The sequence below is a fragment of the Bombina bombina genome, chromosome 4 (genome assembly GCF_027579735.1).
Source record: "Bombina bombina isolate aBomBom1 chromosome 4, aBomBom1.pri, whole genome shotgun sequence".
Taxonomy (NCBI): Eukaryota; Metazoa; Chordata; class Amphibia; order Anura; family Bombinatoridae; genus Bombina; species Bombina bombina.
The window spans coordinates 251,286,750-251,306,298 of NC_069502.1; the positions used below are offsets into that span (position 1 = coordinate 251,286,750).

Below are 19,549 nucleotides of genomic sequence, written 5' to 3' on the forward strand. Positions count from 1 at the left end.
CGCCGCATTCTATTAGATATGATAGAGATGGTTTATAGCTCACTAATCATTGGGTAGATGGAGAAATGTGCTCCAGCGCCGCATTCTATTAGATATGATAGAGATGGTTTATAGCTCACTAATCATTGGGTAGATGGAGAAATGTGCTCCAGTCCAGCAATCTATTAGATATGATATGGAGAAATGTGCTCCAGTCCAGCATTCTATTAGATATGATAGAGATGGTTTATAGCTCACTAATCATTGGGTAGATGGAGAAATGTGCTCCAGTCCAGCAATCTATTAGATATGATATGGAGAAATGTGCTCCAGTCCAGCATTCTATTAGATATGATAGAGATGGTTTATAGCTTACTAATCATTGGGTAGATGGAGAAATGTGCTCCAGTCCAGCATTCTATTAGATATGATAGAGATGGTTTATAGCTCACTAATCATTGGGTAGATGGAGAAATGTGCTCCAGTTCAGCATTCTATTAGATATGATAGAGATGGTTTATAGCTCACTAATCATTGGGTAGATGGAGAAATGTGCTCCAGCGCCGCATTCTATTAGATATAATAGAGATGGTTTATAGCTCACTAATCATTGGGTAGATGGAGAAATGTGCTCCAGCACAGCATTCTATTAGATATGATAGAGATGGTTTATAGCTCACTAATCATTGGGTAGATGGAGAAATGTGCTCCAGCACAGCATTCTATTAGATATGATAGAGATGGTTTATAGCTCATTAATCATTAGGTAGAGGGAGAAATGTGCTCCAGCGCAGCATTCTTCTGCATGGCAATGAGACAGGAAAAGTTATTCTACTGGTTCAGATTTGACTGGCATGAAAATAAACAGGTTGCTACCTACAGTCTACTAGCTAGAAGAGGATGTTTAGTGTGTGAGGAAGAGAGAACCGTTTATAGTTCCCTTTAGAGGCAAAACTGAAATTTAAGTTGCAAGAAGCGACTAAAAAAACAGCAAATATATTAAAAGTATACAGTTACTTATTGGTTGTGGTTATAAAATAATAGGAAGAACGTGTGTGCATAGTTGTACAACCACATAATTCAAACCCTTCAAAAATATTTTGACAGTCTAAAGAAGTACACTGTCTCATGTGGTTTTGTTGCGTTATTGTAGCATATATTTTGCAACTTCTTGTTATCCTTAGGTTGTGGAAGTTGAGCTATACCGGCATTCCCTAGGAGAGGACTTCCTCTTTTCCCAGTCGTCCAATGAGTCTGTTCAGTCCGATGATCCTGCAACTTTACCGAATCTTACTAAAACTTCCTCACCACAAAAAGGGGGAAACAATACTTTAGACAAAGGTAAAGATATACGCTGGATTTTAGAAAATGTGAATTATTTAGAAATTTAAAATGAATAACATTTAAATTAAAAGGACACTTTCCTGTATTTTCCCCTTAAAGTGAATGTTAACTTTCATGATCTAGTGCCCGTTTTTTAAAAATACTATTAAAAACATGAAAGTTTACATTGCACCGTATTTTTACAAATACTTACCTTTCTCTTGCGCAAAGCCGGATCGCCAATCCCCCGCCCACAGTTCCTCTTTACATACCTCACCAATGACAAAACCAGCTTCCTCCAATCATGGCTTCCCCCCCAGAGTGAGGCCACGCCGTGATTGGAGGAAGCCGGTTTCGTGATTGCTGTGTAAATACAGCAGGAGAAGCAGACGGGGGATCGGCAATCCAGCTTTGCACAAGAGAAAGGTAGGTATTATTAAAAATACGGTGCAATGTAAACTTTCATGAATGAAAGTGCCCCTGTTTTTAATCATATTTTCTCCAACATAGGTGTGTCCGGTCCACGGCGTCATCCTTACTTGTGGGATATTCTCTTCCCCAACAGGAAATGGCAAAGAGCCCAGCAAAGCTGGTCACATGATCCCTCCTAGGCTCCGCCTACCCCAGTCATTCTCTTTGCCGTTGTACAGGCAACATCTCCACGGAGATGGCTTAGAGTTTTTTAGTGTTTAACTGTAGTTTTTATTATTCAATCAAGAGTTTGTTATTTTGAAATAGTGCTGGTATGTACTATTTACTCAGAAACAGAAAAGAGATGAAGATTTCTGTTTGTATGAGGAAAATGATTTTAGCAACCGTCACTAAAATCCATGGCTGTTCCACACAGGACTGTTGAGAGCAATTAACTTCAGTTGGGGAAACAGTGTGCAGTCTCTTGCTGCTTGAGGTATGACACATTCTAACAAGACGATGTAATGCTGGAAGCTGTCATTTTCCCTATGGGACCCGGTAAGCCATGTTTATTACGATCGTAAATAAGGGCTTCACAAGGGCTTATTAAAACTGTAGACTTTTTCTGGGCTAAATCGATTCATTATTAACACATATTTAGCCTTGAGGAATCATTTTATCTGGGTATTTTGATATAATAATATCGGCAGGCACTGTTTTAGACACCTTATTCTTAGGGGCTTTCCCAAAGCATAAGCAGAGCCTCATTTTCGCGCCGGTGTGGCGCACTTGTTTTTGAGAGGCATGGCATGCAGTCGCATGTGAGAGGAGCTCTGATACTTAGAAAAGACTTTCTGAAGGCGTCATTTGGTATCGTATTCCCCTTTGGGCTTGGTTGGGTCTCAGCAAAGCAGATACCAGGGACTGTAAAGGGGTTAAAGTTCAAAACGGCTCAGGTTCCGTTATTTTAAGGGTTAAAGCTTCCAAATTTGGTGTGCAATACTTTTAAGGCTTTAAGACACTGTGGTGAAAATTTGGTGAATTTTGAACAATTCCTTCATGTTTTTTCGCAATTGCAGTAATAAAGTGTGTTCAGTTTAAAATTTAAAGTGACAGTCACGGTTTTATTTTAAAACGTTTTTTGTACTTTGTTATCAAGTTTATGCCTGTTTAACATGTCTGAACTACCAGATAGACTGTGTTCTGAATGTGGGGAAGCCAGAATTCCTATTCATTTAAATAAATGTGATTTATGTGATAATGATAATGATGCCCAAGATGATTCCTCAAGTGAGGGGAGTAAGCATGGTACTGCATCATTCCCTCCTTCGTCTACACGAGTCTTGCCCACTCAGGAGGCCCCTAGTACATCTAGCGCGCCAATACTCCTTACTATGCAACAATTAACGGCTGTAATGGATAATTCTGTCAAAAACATTTTAGCCAAAATGAACACTTATCAGCGTAAGCGCGGCTGCTCTGTTTTAGATACTGAAGAGCATGACGACGCTGATAATAATATTTCTGAAGGGCCCCTAACCCAGTCTGATGGGGCCAGGGAGGTTTTGTCTGAGGGAGAAATTACTGATTCAGGGAACATTTCTCAACAGGCTGAACCTGATGTGATTGCATTTAAATTTAAGTTGGAACATCTCCGCATTCTGCTTAAGGAGGTATTATCCACTCTGGATGATTGTGACAAGTTGGTCATCCCAGAGAAACTTTGTAAAATGGACAAGTTCCTAGAGGTGCCGGGGCTCCCAGAAGCTTTTCCTATACCCAAGCGGGTGGCGGACATTGTTAATAAAGAATGGGAAAGGCCCGGTATTCCTTTCGTCCCTCCCCCCATATTTAAAAAATTGTTTCCTATGGTCGACCCCAGAAAGGACTTATGGCAGACAGTCCCCAAGGTCGAGGGAGCGGTTTCCACTTTAAACAAACGCACCACTATACCCATAGAGGATAGTTGTGCTTTCAAAGATCCTATGGATAAAAAATTAGAAGGTTTGCTCAAAAAGATGTTTGTTCAGCAAGGTTACCTTCTACAACCAATTTCATGCATTGTCCCTGTCGCTACAGCCGCATGTTTCTGGTTCGATGATCTGATAAGAGCGGTCGATAGTGATTCTCCTCCTTTGGAGGAGATTATGGACAGAATCAATGCTCTCAAATTGGCTAATTCTTTCACCCTAGACGCCACTTTGCAACTGGCTAGGTTAGCGGCTAAGAATTCTGGGTTTGCTATCGTGGCGCGCAGAGCGCTTTGGTTGAAATCTTGGTCGGCTGATGCGTCTTCCAAGAACAAGCTACTTAACATTCCTTTCAAGGGGAAAACGCTGTTTGGCCCTGACTTGAAAGAGTTTATCTCTGATATCACTGGGGGTAAGGGCCACGCCCTTCCTCAGGATCGGCCTTTCAAGGCAAAAAATAAACCTAATTTTCGTCCCTTTCGTAGAAACGGACCAGCCCAAGGTGCTACGTCCTCTAAGCAAGAGGGTAATACTTCTCAAGCCAAGCCAGCTTGGAGACCAATGCAAGGCTGGAACAAGGGAAAGCAGGCCAAGAAACCTGCCACTGCTACCAAGACAGCATGAAATGTTGGCCCCCGATCCGGGACCGGATCTGGTGGGGGGCAGACTCTCTCTCTTCGCTCAGGCTTGGGCAAGAGATGTTCTGGATCCTTGGGCGCTAGAAATAGTCTCCCAAGGTTATCTTCTGGAATTCAAGGGACTTCCCCCAAGGGGGAGGTTCCACAGGTCTCAGTTGTCTTCAGACCACATAAAAAGACAGGCATTCTTACATTGTGTAGAAGACCTGTTAAAAATGGGAGTGATTCATCCTGTTCCATTAAGAGAACAAGGGATGGGGTTCTACTCCAATCTGTTCATAGTTCCCAAAAAAGAGGGAACGTTCAGACCAATCTTAGATCTCAAGATCTTAAACAAGTTTCTCAAGGTTCCATCGTTCAAGATGGAAACCATTCGAACTATTCTTCCTTCCATCCAGGAAGGTCAATTCATGACCACGGTGGATTTAAAGGATGCGTATCTACATATTCCTATCCACAAGGAACATCATCGGTTCCTAAGGTTCGCATTCCTGGACAAACATTACCAGTTCGTGGCGCTTCCTTTCGGATTAGCCACTGCTCCAAGGATTTTCACAAAGGTACTAGGGTCCCTTCTAGCTGTGCTAAGACCAAGGGGCATTGCTGTAGTACCTTACTTGGACGACATTCTGATTCAAGCGTCGTCCCTTCCTCAAGCAAAGGCTCACACGGACATTGTCCTGGCCTTTCTCAGATCTCACGGGTGGAAAGTGAACGTGGAAAAGAGTTCTCTATCCCCGTCAACAAGGGTTCCCTTCTTGGGAACAATAATAGACTCCTTAGAAATGAGGATTTTTCTGACAGAGGCCAGAAAAACAAAGCTTCTAGACTCTTGTCGGATACTTCATTCCGTTCCTCTTCCTTCCATAGCTCAGTGCATGGAAGTGATCGGGTTGATGGTAGCGGCAATGGACATAGTTCCTTTTGCGCGCATTCATCTAAGACCATTACAACTGTGCATGCTCAGTCAGTGGAATGGGGACTATACAGACTTGTCTCCGAAGATACAAGTAAATCAGAGGACCAGAGACTCACTCCGTTGGTGGCTGTCCCTGGACAACCTGTCACAAGGGATGACATTCCGCAGACCAGAGTGGGTCATTGTCACGACCGACGCCAGTCTGATGGGCTGGGGCGCGGTCTGGGGATCCCTGAAAGCTCAGGGTCTTTGGTCTCGGGAAGAATCTCTTCTACCGATAAATATTCTGGAACTGAGAGCGATATTCAATGCTCTCAAGGCTTGGCCTCAGCTAGCGAGGGCCAAGTTCATACGGTTTCAATCAGACAACATGACAACTGTTGCGTACATCAACCATCAGGGGGGAACAAGGAGTTCCCTAGCGATGGAAGAAGTGACCAAAATCATTCTATGGGCGGAGTCTCACTCCTGCCACCTGTCTGCTATCCACATCCCAGGAGTGGAAAATTGGGAAGCGGATTTTCTGAGTCGTCAGACATTGCATCCGGGGGAGTGGGAACTCCATCCGGAAATCTTTGCCCAAGTCACTCAGCTGTGGGGCATTCCAGACATGGATCTGATGGCCTCTCGTCAGAACTTCAAAGTTCCTTGCTACGGGTCCAGATCCAGGGATCCCAAGGCGGCTCTAGTGGATGCACTAGTAGCACCTTGGACCTTCAAACTAGCTTATGTGTTCCCGCCGTTTCCTCTCATCCCCAGGCTGGTAGCCAGGATCAATCAGGAGAGGGCGTCGGTGATCTTGATAGCTCCTGCGTGGCCACGCAGGACTTGGTATGCAGATCTGGTGAATATGTCATGGGCTCCACCTTGGAAGCTACCTTTGAGACGGGACCTTCTTGTTCAGGGTCCGTTCGAACATCCGAATCTGGTTTCACTCCAGCTGACTGCTTGGAGATTGAACGCTTGATTTTATCGAAGCGAGGGTTCTCAGATTCTGTTATTGATACTCTTGTTCAGGCCAGAAAGCCTGTAACTAGAAAGATTTACCACAAAATTTGGAAAAAATATATCTGTTGGTGTGAATCTAAAGGATTCTCTTGGGACAAGGTTAAGATTCCTAGGATTCTATCCTTCCTTCAAGAAGGATTGGAAAAAGGATTATCTGCAAGTTCCCTAAAGGGACAGATTTCTGCCTTGTCGGTGTTACTTCACAAAAAACTGGCTGCTGTGCCAGATGTTCAAGCCTTTGTTCAGGCTCTGGGTAGAATTAAGCCTGTTTACAAACCTTTGACTCCTCCTTGGAGTCTCAATTTAGTTCTTTCAGTTCTTCAGGGGGTTCCGTTTGAACCCTTGCATTCCGTTGATATTAAGTTATTATCTTGGAAAGTTTTGTTTTTAGTTGCAATTTCTTCTGCTAGAAGAGTTTCAGAATTATCTGCTCTGCAGTGTTCTCCTCCTTATCTGGTGTTCCATGCAGATAAGGTGGTTTTACGTACTAAACCTGGTTTTCTTCCAAAGGTTGTTTCTAACAAAAACATTAACCAGGAGATTATCGTACCTTCTCTGTGTCCGAAACCAGTTTCAAAGAAGGAACGTTTGTTGCACAATTTGGATGTTGTTCGCGCTCTAAAATTCTATTTAGATGCTACAAAGGATTTTAGACAAACATCTTCCTTGTTTGTTGTTTATTCTGGTAAAAGGAGAGGTCAAAAAGCAACTTCTACCTCTCTCTCTTTTTGGATTAAAAGCATCATCAGATTGGCTTACGAGACTGCCGGATGGCAGCCTCCCGAAAGAATCACAGCTCATTCCACTAGGGCTGTGGCTTCCACATGGGCCTTCAAGAACGAGGCTTCTGTTGATCAGATATGTAGGGCAGCGACTTGGTCTTCACTGCACACTTTTACCAAATTTTACAAGTTTGATACTTTTGCTTCTTCTGAGGCTATTTTTGGGAGAAAGGTTTTGCAAGCCGTGGTGCCTTCCATTTAGGTGACCTGATTTGCTCCCTCCCTTCATCCGTGTCCTAAAGCTTTGGTATTGGTTCCCACAAGTAAGGATGACGCCGTGGACCGGACACACCTATGTTGGAGAAAACAGAATTTATGTTTACCTGATAAATTACTTTCTCCAACGGTGTGTCCGGTCCACGGCCCGCCCTGGTTTTTTTAATCAGGTCTGATAATTTATTTTCTTTAACTACAGTCACCACGGTACCATATGGTTTCTCCTATGCAAATATTCCTCCTTAACGTCGGTCGAATGACTGGGGTAGGCGGAGCCTAGGAGGGATCATGTGACCAGCTTTGCTGGGCTCTTTGCCATTTCCTGTTGGGGAAGAGAATATCCCACAAGTAAGGATGACGCCGTGGACCGGACACACCGTTGGAGAAAGTAATTTATCAGGTAAACATAAATTCTGTTTTTAAAAACCGAGCACTAATTAATGAAAATTTACATTCACTTCAAAGGGATACTAAATCCATGATATTTTTTTTTAATGATTCACATAGAGCATGCAGTTTTAAGCAACTTTCTAATTTACTCCTATTATCAATTTTTCTTCGTTCAATTGCTATCTTTATTTAAAAAGCAGGAATGTAAAGCATAGGAGCCGGCCCATTTTCTATTCAGAACCTGGGTTAGGATTGCTTATTAAGATACTACAATATCTCACAGCGCTCATACAGTGTTCCTACTAGCTCCTGGGTACAAAAGGGTACCTAGCCAACCCTTAAATGTAGATTAAAATTAAGAAAAAATAGACCTAGGAGCGCCAATTAAGGCAGAGGAAATGAAACAAAATATACCAACGATTATAAGAGTAAAAACTTATACCATAAAGGATAACAGATAAATGCGTCCTAAGATTTATAAAGGCTGACACCAATATTCCTATTGATATCTTAGGTAGATGAATACAGATTCTTGAATATAAATACAAATGTGATACAATTTATTACAAATGCAAATGGGATACAATTAATCACAGTTACAACTAATTGGGTAAAATCATGGATCCATGTTACAATACATACAAATTATATAAAACACAATCATATAATATAAAAAGATTTGTATAAAATTCAGATGGTAATAAAATGGATATTGAAATAGATATAGCTAAAATTGGGTGTGGTATTCCCTAAATATGGGTGTGGTATTCCCTAAATATTGTGCAAATTTGCATAAAATTTTTTGCATAAAAGACTCCAAATATAAGGTGACAAGCTGTGGTGACAAAAAATATAATAAAAATTAATAAAAATATGCAAAGGAAGGGGGGGGGGCCCTCAAAAATCAAACGTGTGGAAGTGATCAAAAACTGTCCATAAAAAATGTGATCAAAAACAGTCCATACAAACAATGTGAGAAAAAATGATGAAAAAATGAAGAGTGAAAAAGGTTTTGAAATGAATATCCGTGATGAAAAGTCAATTTGAAACAAAGTTAGTGATATAAAGTTCCAAAATAAAGGTGTGTATATGTGAATGAATCTTCCTTAAGTCTCCTCAAATGAAGGTTCCAAATAATATGGATGTGGTGGGTAGAGGAATGTCCGGTAAAACCTGGGGTGTAATCACTATATCCAACCTATAAAAGAATTACACAATAGTGCAATATTGCTAACAAATAACATGTAATGTAGGATAAAAGCTCACCAATTCTGCCAACGCGTTTCGGCCCAAAACTGGGCCTTTTTCAAGACTCAAGGAAAAGGCCCAGTTTTGGGCCGAAACGCGTTGGCAGAATTGGTGAGCTTTTATCCTACATTACATGTTATTTGTTAGCAATATTGCACTATTGTGTATTTCTTTTATAGGTTGGATATAGGGATAGGGAAATTGTGTTTAGTATCCCTTTAATGTGCTTCTAATGTACCAGCTGCATGATATTACATTTATTTGAAATTGCACCTTTTAGATTTATTCTTACAATTTAAATGGCACCACCCATAATGAAAATATAGAGAGAAAGATAAGAAGAGCAGGTCTGTTCCTGCAAGCTCAGCCCATTTGAATAGGCGGGTTCTTGAGCGGAATGGGTGGTGGTTTCAATTAGATCATCCAGCTATTTTAAATACAAAAATAATTGTAAAGGAACATTGCTATTTGTGAGGTTAGAAATCTTGAAGTCTTTCAGTCTTGTCCCTTTCATTAACTGCTACAATTAACCCAATCAAAAGCCAGCTACAGATCAGCAATGCACTACCAAGACCTAACTGAACACATCTGGTGAGCCAGTGATAAGAGGCATATGTGTAGCCATCAATCATAAGCTAGCTCCCAGTAGCGCATTGCTGCTCCTTAGCTTACCTAGATATGTTTGTCAGTACCAAGAGAATTAGGTCAGTTGGATAAGAGAAGTAAGAACAAAAGTCTCTTACAATGACATGACTTTCATGTTCTTTAGTCTTTCTGTATCATATTTACATCTCTGCTCTGTATCATATTTACGCTGTAGCTTATTTCTGATTTATTTTAACGTTCTTCTGTATACAAAAATCTGGTATTTTTAGAAACAGGGTCAATGCAGCCAACCTAGAAATGTAATGGTGTAGAAGTATTATACAGAATTTGATTCTTGTTACCATTCACGAGGTGGCCTTATGACATTTTGTTCAGTACATTTAAAACGAAAGCCGATCATTTTCTATGAACTACCACGTTGGCTTTGTTACAAATTGGCACATTTCATACCCTTTTCTAGGAGCTGCTGTAATCTTTAACATACTAAATAAAATCTGTTCAAATAATGTACTCCTTTTTAAAGGAAATTAGACACTGAAAAATGATCTGAGACAAAACTCTTGTTACAAAAAGGTTCACGTTTGCTCCACATTCAGCTTGAATTGAACTGAACAGAACTTGTTTAAAGATAAAGGGCTAGATTACAAGTGGCGCTGTATTTTTTTGTGATTGCGAAAAACTCCACTAGAGTTAAGCTTTTTGTGCTAGTTGGTTGCATTCGTATTAGAAGACTATGAAACAAAAAAAATTATTGTGCACAAGCGGTAACCCGAATAGCACAAAAATCCTAACTTATGTTTTCACGTACTCGTACATGTATTCCCCCTTAGAAATCAACAAAGAATAAAAAACCTTACACCTGAAATTGCGCAAATACGATTGCTTTTTTGTATTCCCCATAGATGTCAATGGAGAGAAAAAACTGCGCAAATAACATAGCATATTTGCATTAGCAAATGTGAAATATTTACAGTAAATACATAGTTGGGAGCGCCAAAATATAGGCGGAGGAACTAAAACGGGCGGTTTAATAACGTGTTAAGGTCCTCAATGTGGTGGATAGTAGCAAATAATCCAATATCATTAAAATTGTACAAAAATGGATACAAACCATTAAAGATAAATAGATACAATTTAATACAATTAAAACGTAGATAAAATCATGGATCCATGGTACAATAAACATAGATATACATAACATAAATATTTGACGTATGATGAAAGCAATATATAAGAAGCAGTCTGGTTAAATGATGCTGGTGTGGGCAAAAGACTATCAATGCCGTGTTCCCTATATAAGGTGAAGGTGTGCCTCTAAAAAATAACCAAAAAAATTCCTTTAACCAAAAAAATTTGTAAAACGATGTGTGTAAGGGGGTACCCCCTCAAAAAATGAACAGTTCCAAAAATTGTGACTGTGATTATCCAAAACAAAAACCATAAAAACAAAATGTCCAAAATATATCAAAAATATAAAAAATTAAAAATTAAGAGTGAAAAATGTGTAAAAGGCTGTATAAAATCGTGTAAAAAGCTGTATAAAATCGTGAAAAAATGGTGATAGACACTGTCAGTGAGACAAAGTTCCAAATAGTATGTGTGTTGTTTAGGCAAAACTTCCTTCAGTCTCCTCAAAAGAAGGTCCAAACAATATGAAGATAGTGAAGTGAGGGAGTGTCCGGTAAAACCTGGATAAAGTCCCTATATCCAACCTGTAAAAGAAACATAAAATAGTGCAATAAAGCTACTAAATGTGTTTGTATAATAGGAAAAAAGTTCACCAATTTGCCAACGCGTTTCGGCCCAAATCTGGGCCTTTTTCAAGACTAGAAGGCACACCTTCACCTTATATAGGGAACACGGCATTGATAGTCTTTTGCCCACACCAGCATCATTTAACCAGACTGCTTCTTATATATTGCTTTCATCATACGTCAAATATTTATGTTATGTATATCTATGTTTATTGTACCATGGATCCATGATTTTATCTACATGTTTTAATTGTATTAAATTGTATCTATTTATCTTTAATGGTTTGTATCCATTTTTGTACAATTTTAATGATATTGGATTATTTGCTACTATCCACCACATTGAGGACCTTAACACGTTATTAAACCGCCCGTTTTAGTTCCTCCGCCTATATTTTGGCGCTCCCAGGTCCCTTCCCTAATCTATAGAACTTTTTTAAGGGTAGCTAGGTACCCTTTTAGTACCTAGGAGCTAATAGGAACTTTGTGTTAGCGCTGATAGATACCTTAGCATCTAGTAAATACATAGTTAAAATCTTTATTAAATATGATAATATCTATCTATGCTAGCACTAAAACAGTGGTAACTTTTACTAGAAGCATTTTTGCTAACACATGTATATTGCAAGTATGTTTCTATTCAGATATGTAATTAATCTATGTGCATTTAAATTTTGACTAAAATGTCCCTTTAAATATTTTTTCTCTATGGCTAAATTATAACACTTTATTTGTTTATTAAACTTGAGGATTGCTTATGACACAACACATGCCATCACTGCTTCATTGTAATTCGGTGAAATTCCATGGGGGAAAAATACTTGTGTTTTAAGCCAAGACCTAAACCTTTAGGGGTTTTTTTTGTGGTTATTCAGATAAAAAAAAAAAAGAAGTCCATAGTTGTTTTAGCAAAGTGTGTGTCCAGTATTTCAGATCATAATTCTTCATGCTTCAACATTTTTTTTTTTTTTTTAAACTTTATTTCTCAATCAAAGGTTGCCATGGAAAACAAACAATTCTTCAACATTAATCAAATGTGGTTACATCTCAAAGGTTCTGTTACAAATTCAAGTCTTCCCCGGCATCACCTTTAGTTTCAACATTTTCTTTCATAACTCCCTACCCTCTCCTCTCCAATTCCTCCCTTCCGTCCTAGGGATTACCTCCTCTCTCCCTCGCCAGCAGCAGCCTCACAGCAATTCTCTAATTGTGTGTTAAGTGGTTTCTACCTGTCTCCCTGCTCTTTCCGTGTATAGAAAACTCCATTTACCCCTGAGACTTTCTCCCTACATGTATTCCATGTTTTTGAGGGGGATTAAGAATTGTTTTTGTATGGAGATATTCATTGTGCAAATGTATGGTTCCCATTTCCTCATGAATATTCTTGTTCTACCTTGTACATCTCCCAAAGTGTCTACTGCCTCACCTGTCAGTTGTTTATGCATACACGCCTTAAGCTGTATAATGGTTGGGGCCTTTCTACCCAGCCACTCCTTGAAGATAAGGTTCCTAGCTTGCAGTATAATATTACTAATCCATTTCGCACTATGGTCGACAAGGGGGTTTCTAAGAACACTATCAATTCAGGGGAAAATTTTAAGGATATGTGAAAAGTGGTTTTTATCCAATATGCTATCATTTCCCAGAATCTGCTTATCTTTGGGCAACTCCATAACATATGCATTAAGTCTGCATTCTGTGCTCTGCATTTTTGACAATGTCCCTCTGAGTCTGGCCTCCATTTTTTATATATTTTTGGGGATATGTATGCATTGTGTAGTAGTCTAGTGTGCGATTCTCGGGTGGCTGATGACAGAGTTGCCCTCCTTGTTTGCACTATGCTACTCTGTACCATGTCTGTCGTGATTTCTGTGTGCAGGGTAGACGTCCAGTTGTCACTAACGTGTTTAATGGTTGTCACATTGATCTGTTGAATGTAGACTTTGTAAATGGAGGAAATAGATGTTTCCCCTTGCTCTTTTCTCTTAAGTAGACTATTTATCCCCAAGTTTTTGTTGACAAGTTCCTCGTGTCTAAGTAAGTCGTGAACATAGTGTCTTGCCTGTAGATATGCAAAGTGGTGTCTATGTGGCAAAGCATACTGATTCTGTAACTCTCCAAATGACTTGATTGTACTATCTGCACCATTAATTATCTGAGATACTGAGTTTAGACCTTTGGTTTTCCATGTTTTAAAGGCCTCGGTGTCTATGCCCGCAGGGAATTCAGGATTACCCTTCAGTGGGAGATATTTTGTGTAGTGGTGGTTAAACTGAAGTTTCTTACATAGCTTCCACCAAGCTCTCAGAGGGTGGTGTAGCATAGGGTAATCATTGAGAAGTTTGTTAATTTGTGTAGGTGACATGTGCGGAAGTGCCTGTAGTGACCACGGAGTCACCACTTGTTCCTCTAGCGCTGCCAGTGTAAAATGTTGTTTCCCCGTCAACCAGTCTAGGACATATTTAACCTGCGCCGCTCCACAGTATGCATCCAAATTTGGCATTGCAAAACCCCCAGAATTGACCTCTGCCATCATCCTATTTTTTTTAATTCTGTGTTTTTTCCCAGCCCACACAAACGAGAGACAAGATGTATTAAGGGAATTAAGATCAGTTTTGTGTATGTTCTCTGGTATCATCTGGAATAGGTATAAGAGTTTTGGGAACAAAATCATTTTAATTAGGGCTACCCTCCCTGACATTGAAATTGGTAGTTTACTCCATCTCTGCATTATGTCTTGTGCGTCTTTGATTATGGGGTGGTAGTTAAGACAATACCAGTCTCTTGGATTTGTTGAAAGCTTGATCCCCAAGTATGTGAATGAGTCCGTTACGTGTTTAAAGTTAAATGTGAGGGATGCGTGCATCGATGCCCTCTGTAACCAGAGTAACTCGGATTTTTCTGTATTTACTTTATACCCTGAGACTAGACCAAAGTGGCGTATGATTTGCATAACCTGTGGGACATTTTTTCGTGGGTTTTGTATGTGGCACTGGACATCTCCTCCAATCCAGAGCCCTTCTGTTTCCAATCTTATTTTAATGGCTAGGGGTTCAATGGATAGGTTAAAGAGTAGGGGGGACAGGGGGCACCCTTGTCTGGTTCCCCTTCCCAGTTGAAAGGATGGTGACGGAGTCCCGCTTCAACATTTTTTTAAATGTATTTTTTTTATGATATAGCGGCTAACATTTTGAACTTTGTTTTAATTGCTCATTGCTCTAATGTGATATTTTCAAATCTAATAAAGTGTAAGTAAAATTCAAATGATGCGTTCTTGTTTTTATTATAGGATTCAATGTGACATCTGAACCCTTGTTTTACCCACACCCTTCACCAGTTGAGCGCACACCATCCAAAATGACCCAGAGATTCACTTTTGGAACTCATGGCAGTACAGCATTTCAGCCCATCACTGCAAGTTGTAAAATTGTGCCCCAGGGGCAGTCATCCAGTTTGACAGAATCACCTGGGAAAACTTTCCAACCAATCACTATGAGCTGCAAGATTGTTTCAGGTACTGATTTGGGTTGACACTTTGCAAAAATGTCTTGTACTTTTCTTAAGAATATTACACTGTTATGAATATTGCATTTCCTATTTAAAGGGACAGTCTACTCCAGAATTTTTGATGTTCCAAAAAATAGATAATCCCTTTATTACCCATTCCCCAGTTTTGCATAACCAACACTGTTATATTAATACACTTTTTACCTTGTATCTAAGCCTCTGCAGACCCACTTATCTCAGTTCTTTTGACAAGCATGCATTTTAGCCAATCAGTGCTGACTCTTAAATGACTCCATAGGAGTGAGCACAATGTTACCTATACGGCACACATGAACTAACAGTATGTCAATAACTGTCAAAATCACTCAGATAAGAGGCAGTTCAACGACTTAGAAATTAGCATATGCCCAATTGGAATCACAAAAGTTTAATTTTGCCTAGACTTTCCCTTTAAGTAGCGCTTACCCTTCATGCTTGCAAATTTAATATATTATGCAGTTAGTGCTAACAAATAATAATATTTATTGAGACACAGTATTATAAAACCTCTCTAACTGTATATTTGTTATTTAATACATGAAAAAGTGGTTACCAACTTTGTGGCAGGGTTATGTAAAGGGACAGTAAATTTAAAATAAAAAAGCAAACTTTGTAATACACTTTTTTATTTCCAAAGGCAGGGAGAGTCTACGGCTTCATTCATTACTGTTGGGAATATCAACACCTGGCCACCAGGAGGAGACAAAGACACCCCAGCCAAAGGCTATAAATATCCCTCCTACTTCCCCTATTCCCCCAGTCATTCTTTGCCTTTTGGCACCAAAGGAGGTGGCAGAGAAACTGTTAGAAGAAATGAAGAGTCCTTTAATGGGTATTTTCCCTTCAAGAGAGGACTGTATTTTTTATGTAGCCATGTAAATCTCTCAGTGAGAGTAGTGGTGAATGTTGGATGCGGCAGGGATTGCGCTCTGTGTAATATCTAGCTGTTTAATCTAACAACCCCTTGGGGAACCAGTGTTAGTGTTTTACACTGTTTCCCTTTATTTCACTCAGGTCACTGTCAGACATATTGAGAGACTGTCACACCTTAAGACGCTGTGTGTGCTCCACAGCGCTGATCCTGGAGGGTAAGTCTCTTTATATGTTAATCTGGGAAATATACCTAGGAGACTATGTATCTTGAAGATGGCTGTAAGGACCTAATAGTCACATTGTGACACTATTTGAATACTCTAAGGGGCCCATTTATCAAGCTTCGGATGGAGCTAAAGACCCGCTGCTCCATAACCTGTCCGCCTGCTCTGAGCAGGCGGACAGACATCGCCACAATTCAACCCGATCGAGTACGATCGGGTTGATTGTCACCCCCTGCTAGCGGCAGGGGGTGGCGTTCTACTGTTACTGGAGGGAAGGGTTCCTGTCTACCCCAGGATAAGAAAACTAGACCTAAGGGACGGCTGTCCTATAATTTTCGTTCAGACAAGAACCAGAGGACTCGATCATCCTCCAAGCCAGAACAGTCCAAGGGCACTTGGAAGCCTAACCTAACTTGGAATAAATCCAAGCAGACCAAGAAGCCCCCAGACAATAAATCCGCATGAAGGGGCGTCCCCCGATCCGGGATCAGATCGAGTAGGGGGCAGACTGTCTCTCTTCGCAGAAGCTTGGGGTCAGGATGTTCAGGATCCTTGGGTATTAGACGTAGTATCTCAAGGATACAAAATAGGGTTTAAATCTTGTCCTCCAAGGTGCAGATTTCTTCTGTCAAGACTGTCTACAAGACCAGAGAAAAGGGCAGCTTTCTTAGATTGTGTTCGGGACCTTTTTTCAATGGGAGTAATCATCCCGGTTCCCCACTCAGAAAGGGGTCTTGGTTTTTACTCAAACCTCTTTGTGGTTCCAAAAAAGTAAGGGACTTATCGTCCAATCCTGGACTTAAAATGTCTCAACAAGTTTCTCAGGGTTCCCTCCTTCAAAACGGAGACTATCAGGTCTATTCTTCCCATTGATTCAGGAAGGAAAGTTCATGACTACAATAGATTTAAAGGATGCATACCTTCATGTTCCGATCCACAAGGTTAACTTTCAGTTCCTGCGGTTTGCATTTCTGGACCAGCATTTCCAGTTCATAGCCCTACCATTTGGCTTAGCTACTGCTTCCAGAATATTTACAAAGGTTCTGGGAGCCCTCCTAGCAGTGGCCAGATCCCAGGGTATCGCAGTGGCTCCCTACCAGGACGATATCTTGGTTCAAGCCTCCTCTTTTCCTTTAGCAAGATATCAGACAGAGCTTCTTTTGTGTCTCCTTCGGACACATGGATGGAAGCTAAATCTAGAGAAGAGTTCCCTGGTCCCCAAAACCAGGGTTTGTTTTTCTAGGTACTATAATCGACTCAGTCTCTATGAAGATCTTTCTAACGGATCAGAGATGTTCCAAACTGGTGTTAGCTTGTCGAGCCATTCGGGCCACCCTAAACCCTTTGGTGATGCAGTGTATGGAAATGATTGGTCTTATGGTGTTTTCTATGGACATTTATTCCTTTTGCTCATTTTCATCTTCGGCCTCTACAATTACGCATGCTGCGGCAATGGAACAGAGATGACTTAAATCTGTCTCAACAGATTGTTCTGGACGATCTAAGGAGAGACTTTCACTTTCTCTTGGTGGCTCTGTCAAGTTCACCTGTCCCTAGGCACATGCTTCTTGAGACCATCCTGGGAGATTGTGACCTACGGTTGCCAGCCTTTCAGGCTAGGGAGCAGTCTGGGGTCCCAGAAAATCTCAGGGGACTTGGTCCCGAGAAGAATCAGCTCTTCCAATCAATATCTTGGAACTTTGGGCCATTTAGAATGCTCTGAGGGCATGGCCTCAACTCTGTTCTGCCGGTATATAAGATTTCAAATAGACAACATAACTTCTGTCGCTTACATAAATCATCAGGGAGGAACAAGAAGCTCCCTAGCGATGATGGAAGTATCTCAAATCCTACAATGGGCGAATCACACAATTGTCTTCTTTCAGCGATCCACATCCCAGGAGTGGACAACTGGGAAGCGGATTTCCTCAGCAGACAGTCTTTTCACACGGGGGAGTGGTCTCTACACCCCTAGGTGTTCTCCGAGATGGGCGTTCCGGAGATCGACCTCATGGCCTCTCGTCTCAATACCAAGCTACCCAGGTGGCGTCGAGATCAAGGGATCCTCAGGCGGAACTGGTAGCCGCGTTAGCGGTTCCATGGAGGTTCAAGCTCAAATATCTTTTTCCTCCGTTGGCTCTCTTACCCCGAATCATTGCTCGCATCAAGCAGGAACTAGCTCTGGTGATTCTAATTGCACCATCTTGGCCGCAAAGAACATGATTCACAGATCTGTTGAGGCAGTCCTCCTCCCCTTCATGGAGGTTACTGTCCCAAGCGGATCTTCTAATGCAGGGACCATTCCTGCATTAAAATCTAGATTCTCTGAGACTGACTGCGTGGAGATTAAACGCCTAGTCTTATCCAAAAGAGGTTTTTCTGAGAGAGTCATTGATACTCTGATCCAGGCTCGCAAGCCTGTTACTTGACGTATTTACCACAGGGTGTGGCGTACTTGCCTACACTGGTTTGAGGAACACGTTTTTTCCTGGCATAAAGTGAAAGTTGCTTGAATTCTGACTTTTCTTCTGGTTGGAAAAGGGTCTGTCGGCCAGTTCTCTGAAGGGTCAGATTTCGGCCTTATCGGTCCTACTGCACAAGAGATAAGCAGACCTTCCTGATGTAAGTCTTTTGTTCAGGCTTTGATTAGAATCAGGCCTGTATTTAAACCTGTTGGTCCTCCATGGAGCCTTAATCTGGTTCTTCGTGTTTTGCAGCTAGCTCTGTTTGAGCCTTTGCATTCTGTTGATCATAAACATCTATCCTGGAAGGTTTTATATTTGTTGGCCATTGCCTCTGTTCGCAGGGTTTTTGAGATTTCTTTTTTACTGTGTGAGCCCCCTTTTCTGGTTTTCCATGCGGATAAGGCAGTTTTACGTACCAAGTTAGGATTTCTACCTATGGTGGTTTTGGATTGCAACATCAATCAAGAGATTGTTGTTCCTTCCCTTTGTCCTTATCCTCCTTCCTCGAAGGAACGTTTGCTTCACAACTTAGACGTTGTGCGTGCTTTAAAATTTTGTCTCCAGGCAACTAAGGATTTCAGACAACCCTCTTCTTTGTTTGTTTTATTTGCTGGTAGACGCAAGGGCCAGAAGGCCACTGCGACTTCTTTATCTTTTTGGTTTAACAGTATCATCCGTTTGGCTTATGAGATGGCTGGACAACAGCCTCCTGAGAGGATAATGACTCATTCCACTAGGATGGTTTCTCCCTCCTGGGCTTTTATAAATAAAGCCTCCATTGATCAGATTTGTAAGTCGGCTACATGTTCCTTCTTGCATACTTTTTCAAAATTCTATAAATTCAATGTTTTTGCTTCAGCTGATGCAGCTTTCGGGAGAAAAGTGTTACAGGCAGTGGTGCCCTCAGATTAGGGTCTGTCTTCAGCTTTTGCCCTCACGTCTTTTATTCATTCAGTGTCCTCTGGAGCTTGGGTATTGGTTCCCAACAGTAATGAATGAAGTCATGGACTCTCCCTGCCTTTGCAAAGAAAACAAAATTTATGCTTACCAAATAAATTCCTTTCTTTCCTGGCAAGGAGAGTCCACGACCCCGCCCGTGGTTTTCCTTTGTTTTGGGGCGGCTCCCTTTTTCTTTTCTTCTGGCACCTCTATACCGGTAATGTTTCTCCTACTTTTTCTTGTTCCCTCGGGCGAATG

The 19,549-nt window shown here is 40.9% G+C and overlaps 1 protein-coding gene across 1 annotated transcript in view; it reads left to right on the plus strand.

The window, feature by feature from the left end:
* The window catches only part of YEATS2 (YEATS domain containing 2), a 258,568-nt gene that overhangs the window by 73,334 nt on the left and 165,685 nt on the right, over positions 1-19,549 (plus strand). The window contains exons 10-11 of the mRNA XM_053709881.1: positions 1,164-1,320; positions 14,534-14,758. Coding sequence (XP_053565856.1) covers positions 1,164-1,320; positions 14,534-14,758 — 382 coding nt within the window. The remainder of the gene's footprint in view (positions 1-1,163; positions 1,321-14,533; positions 14,759-19,549) is intronic.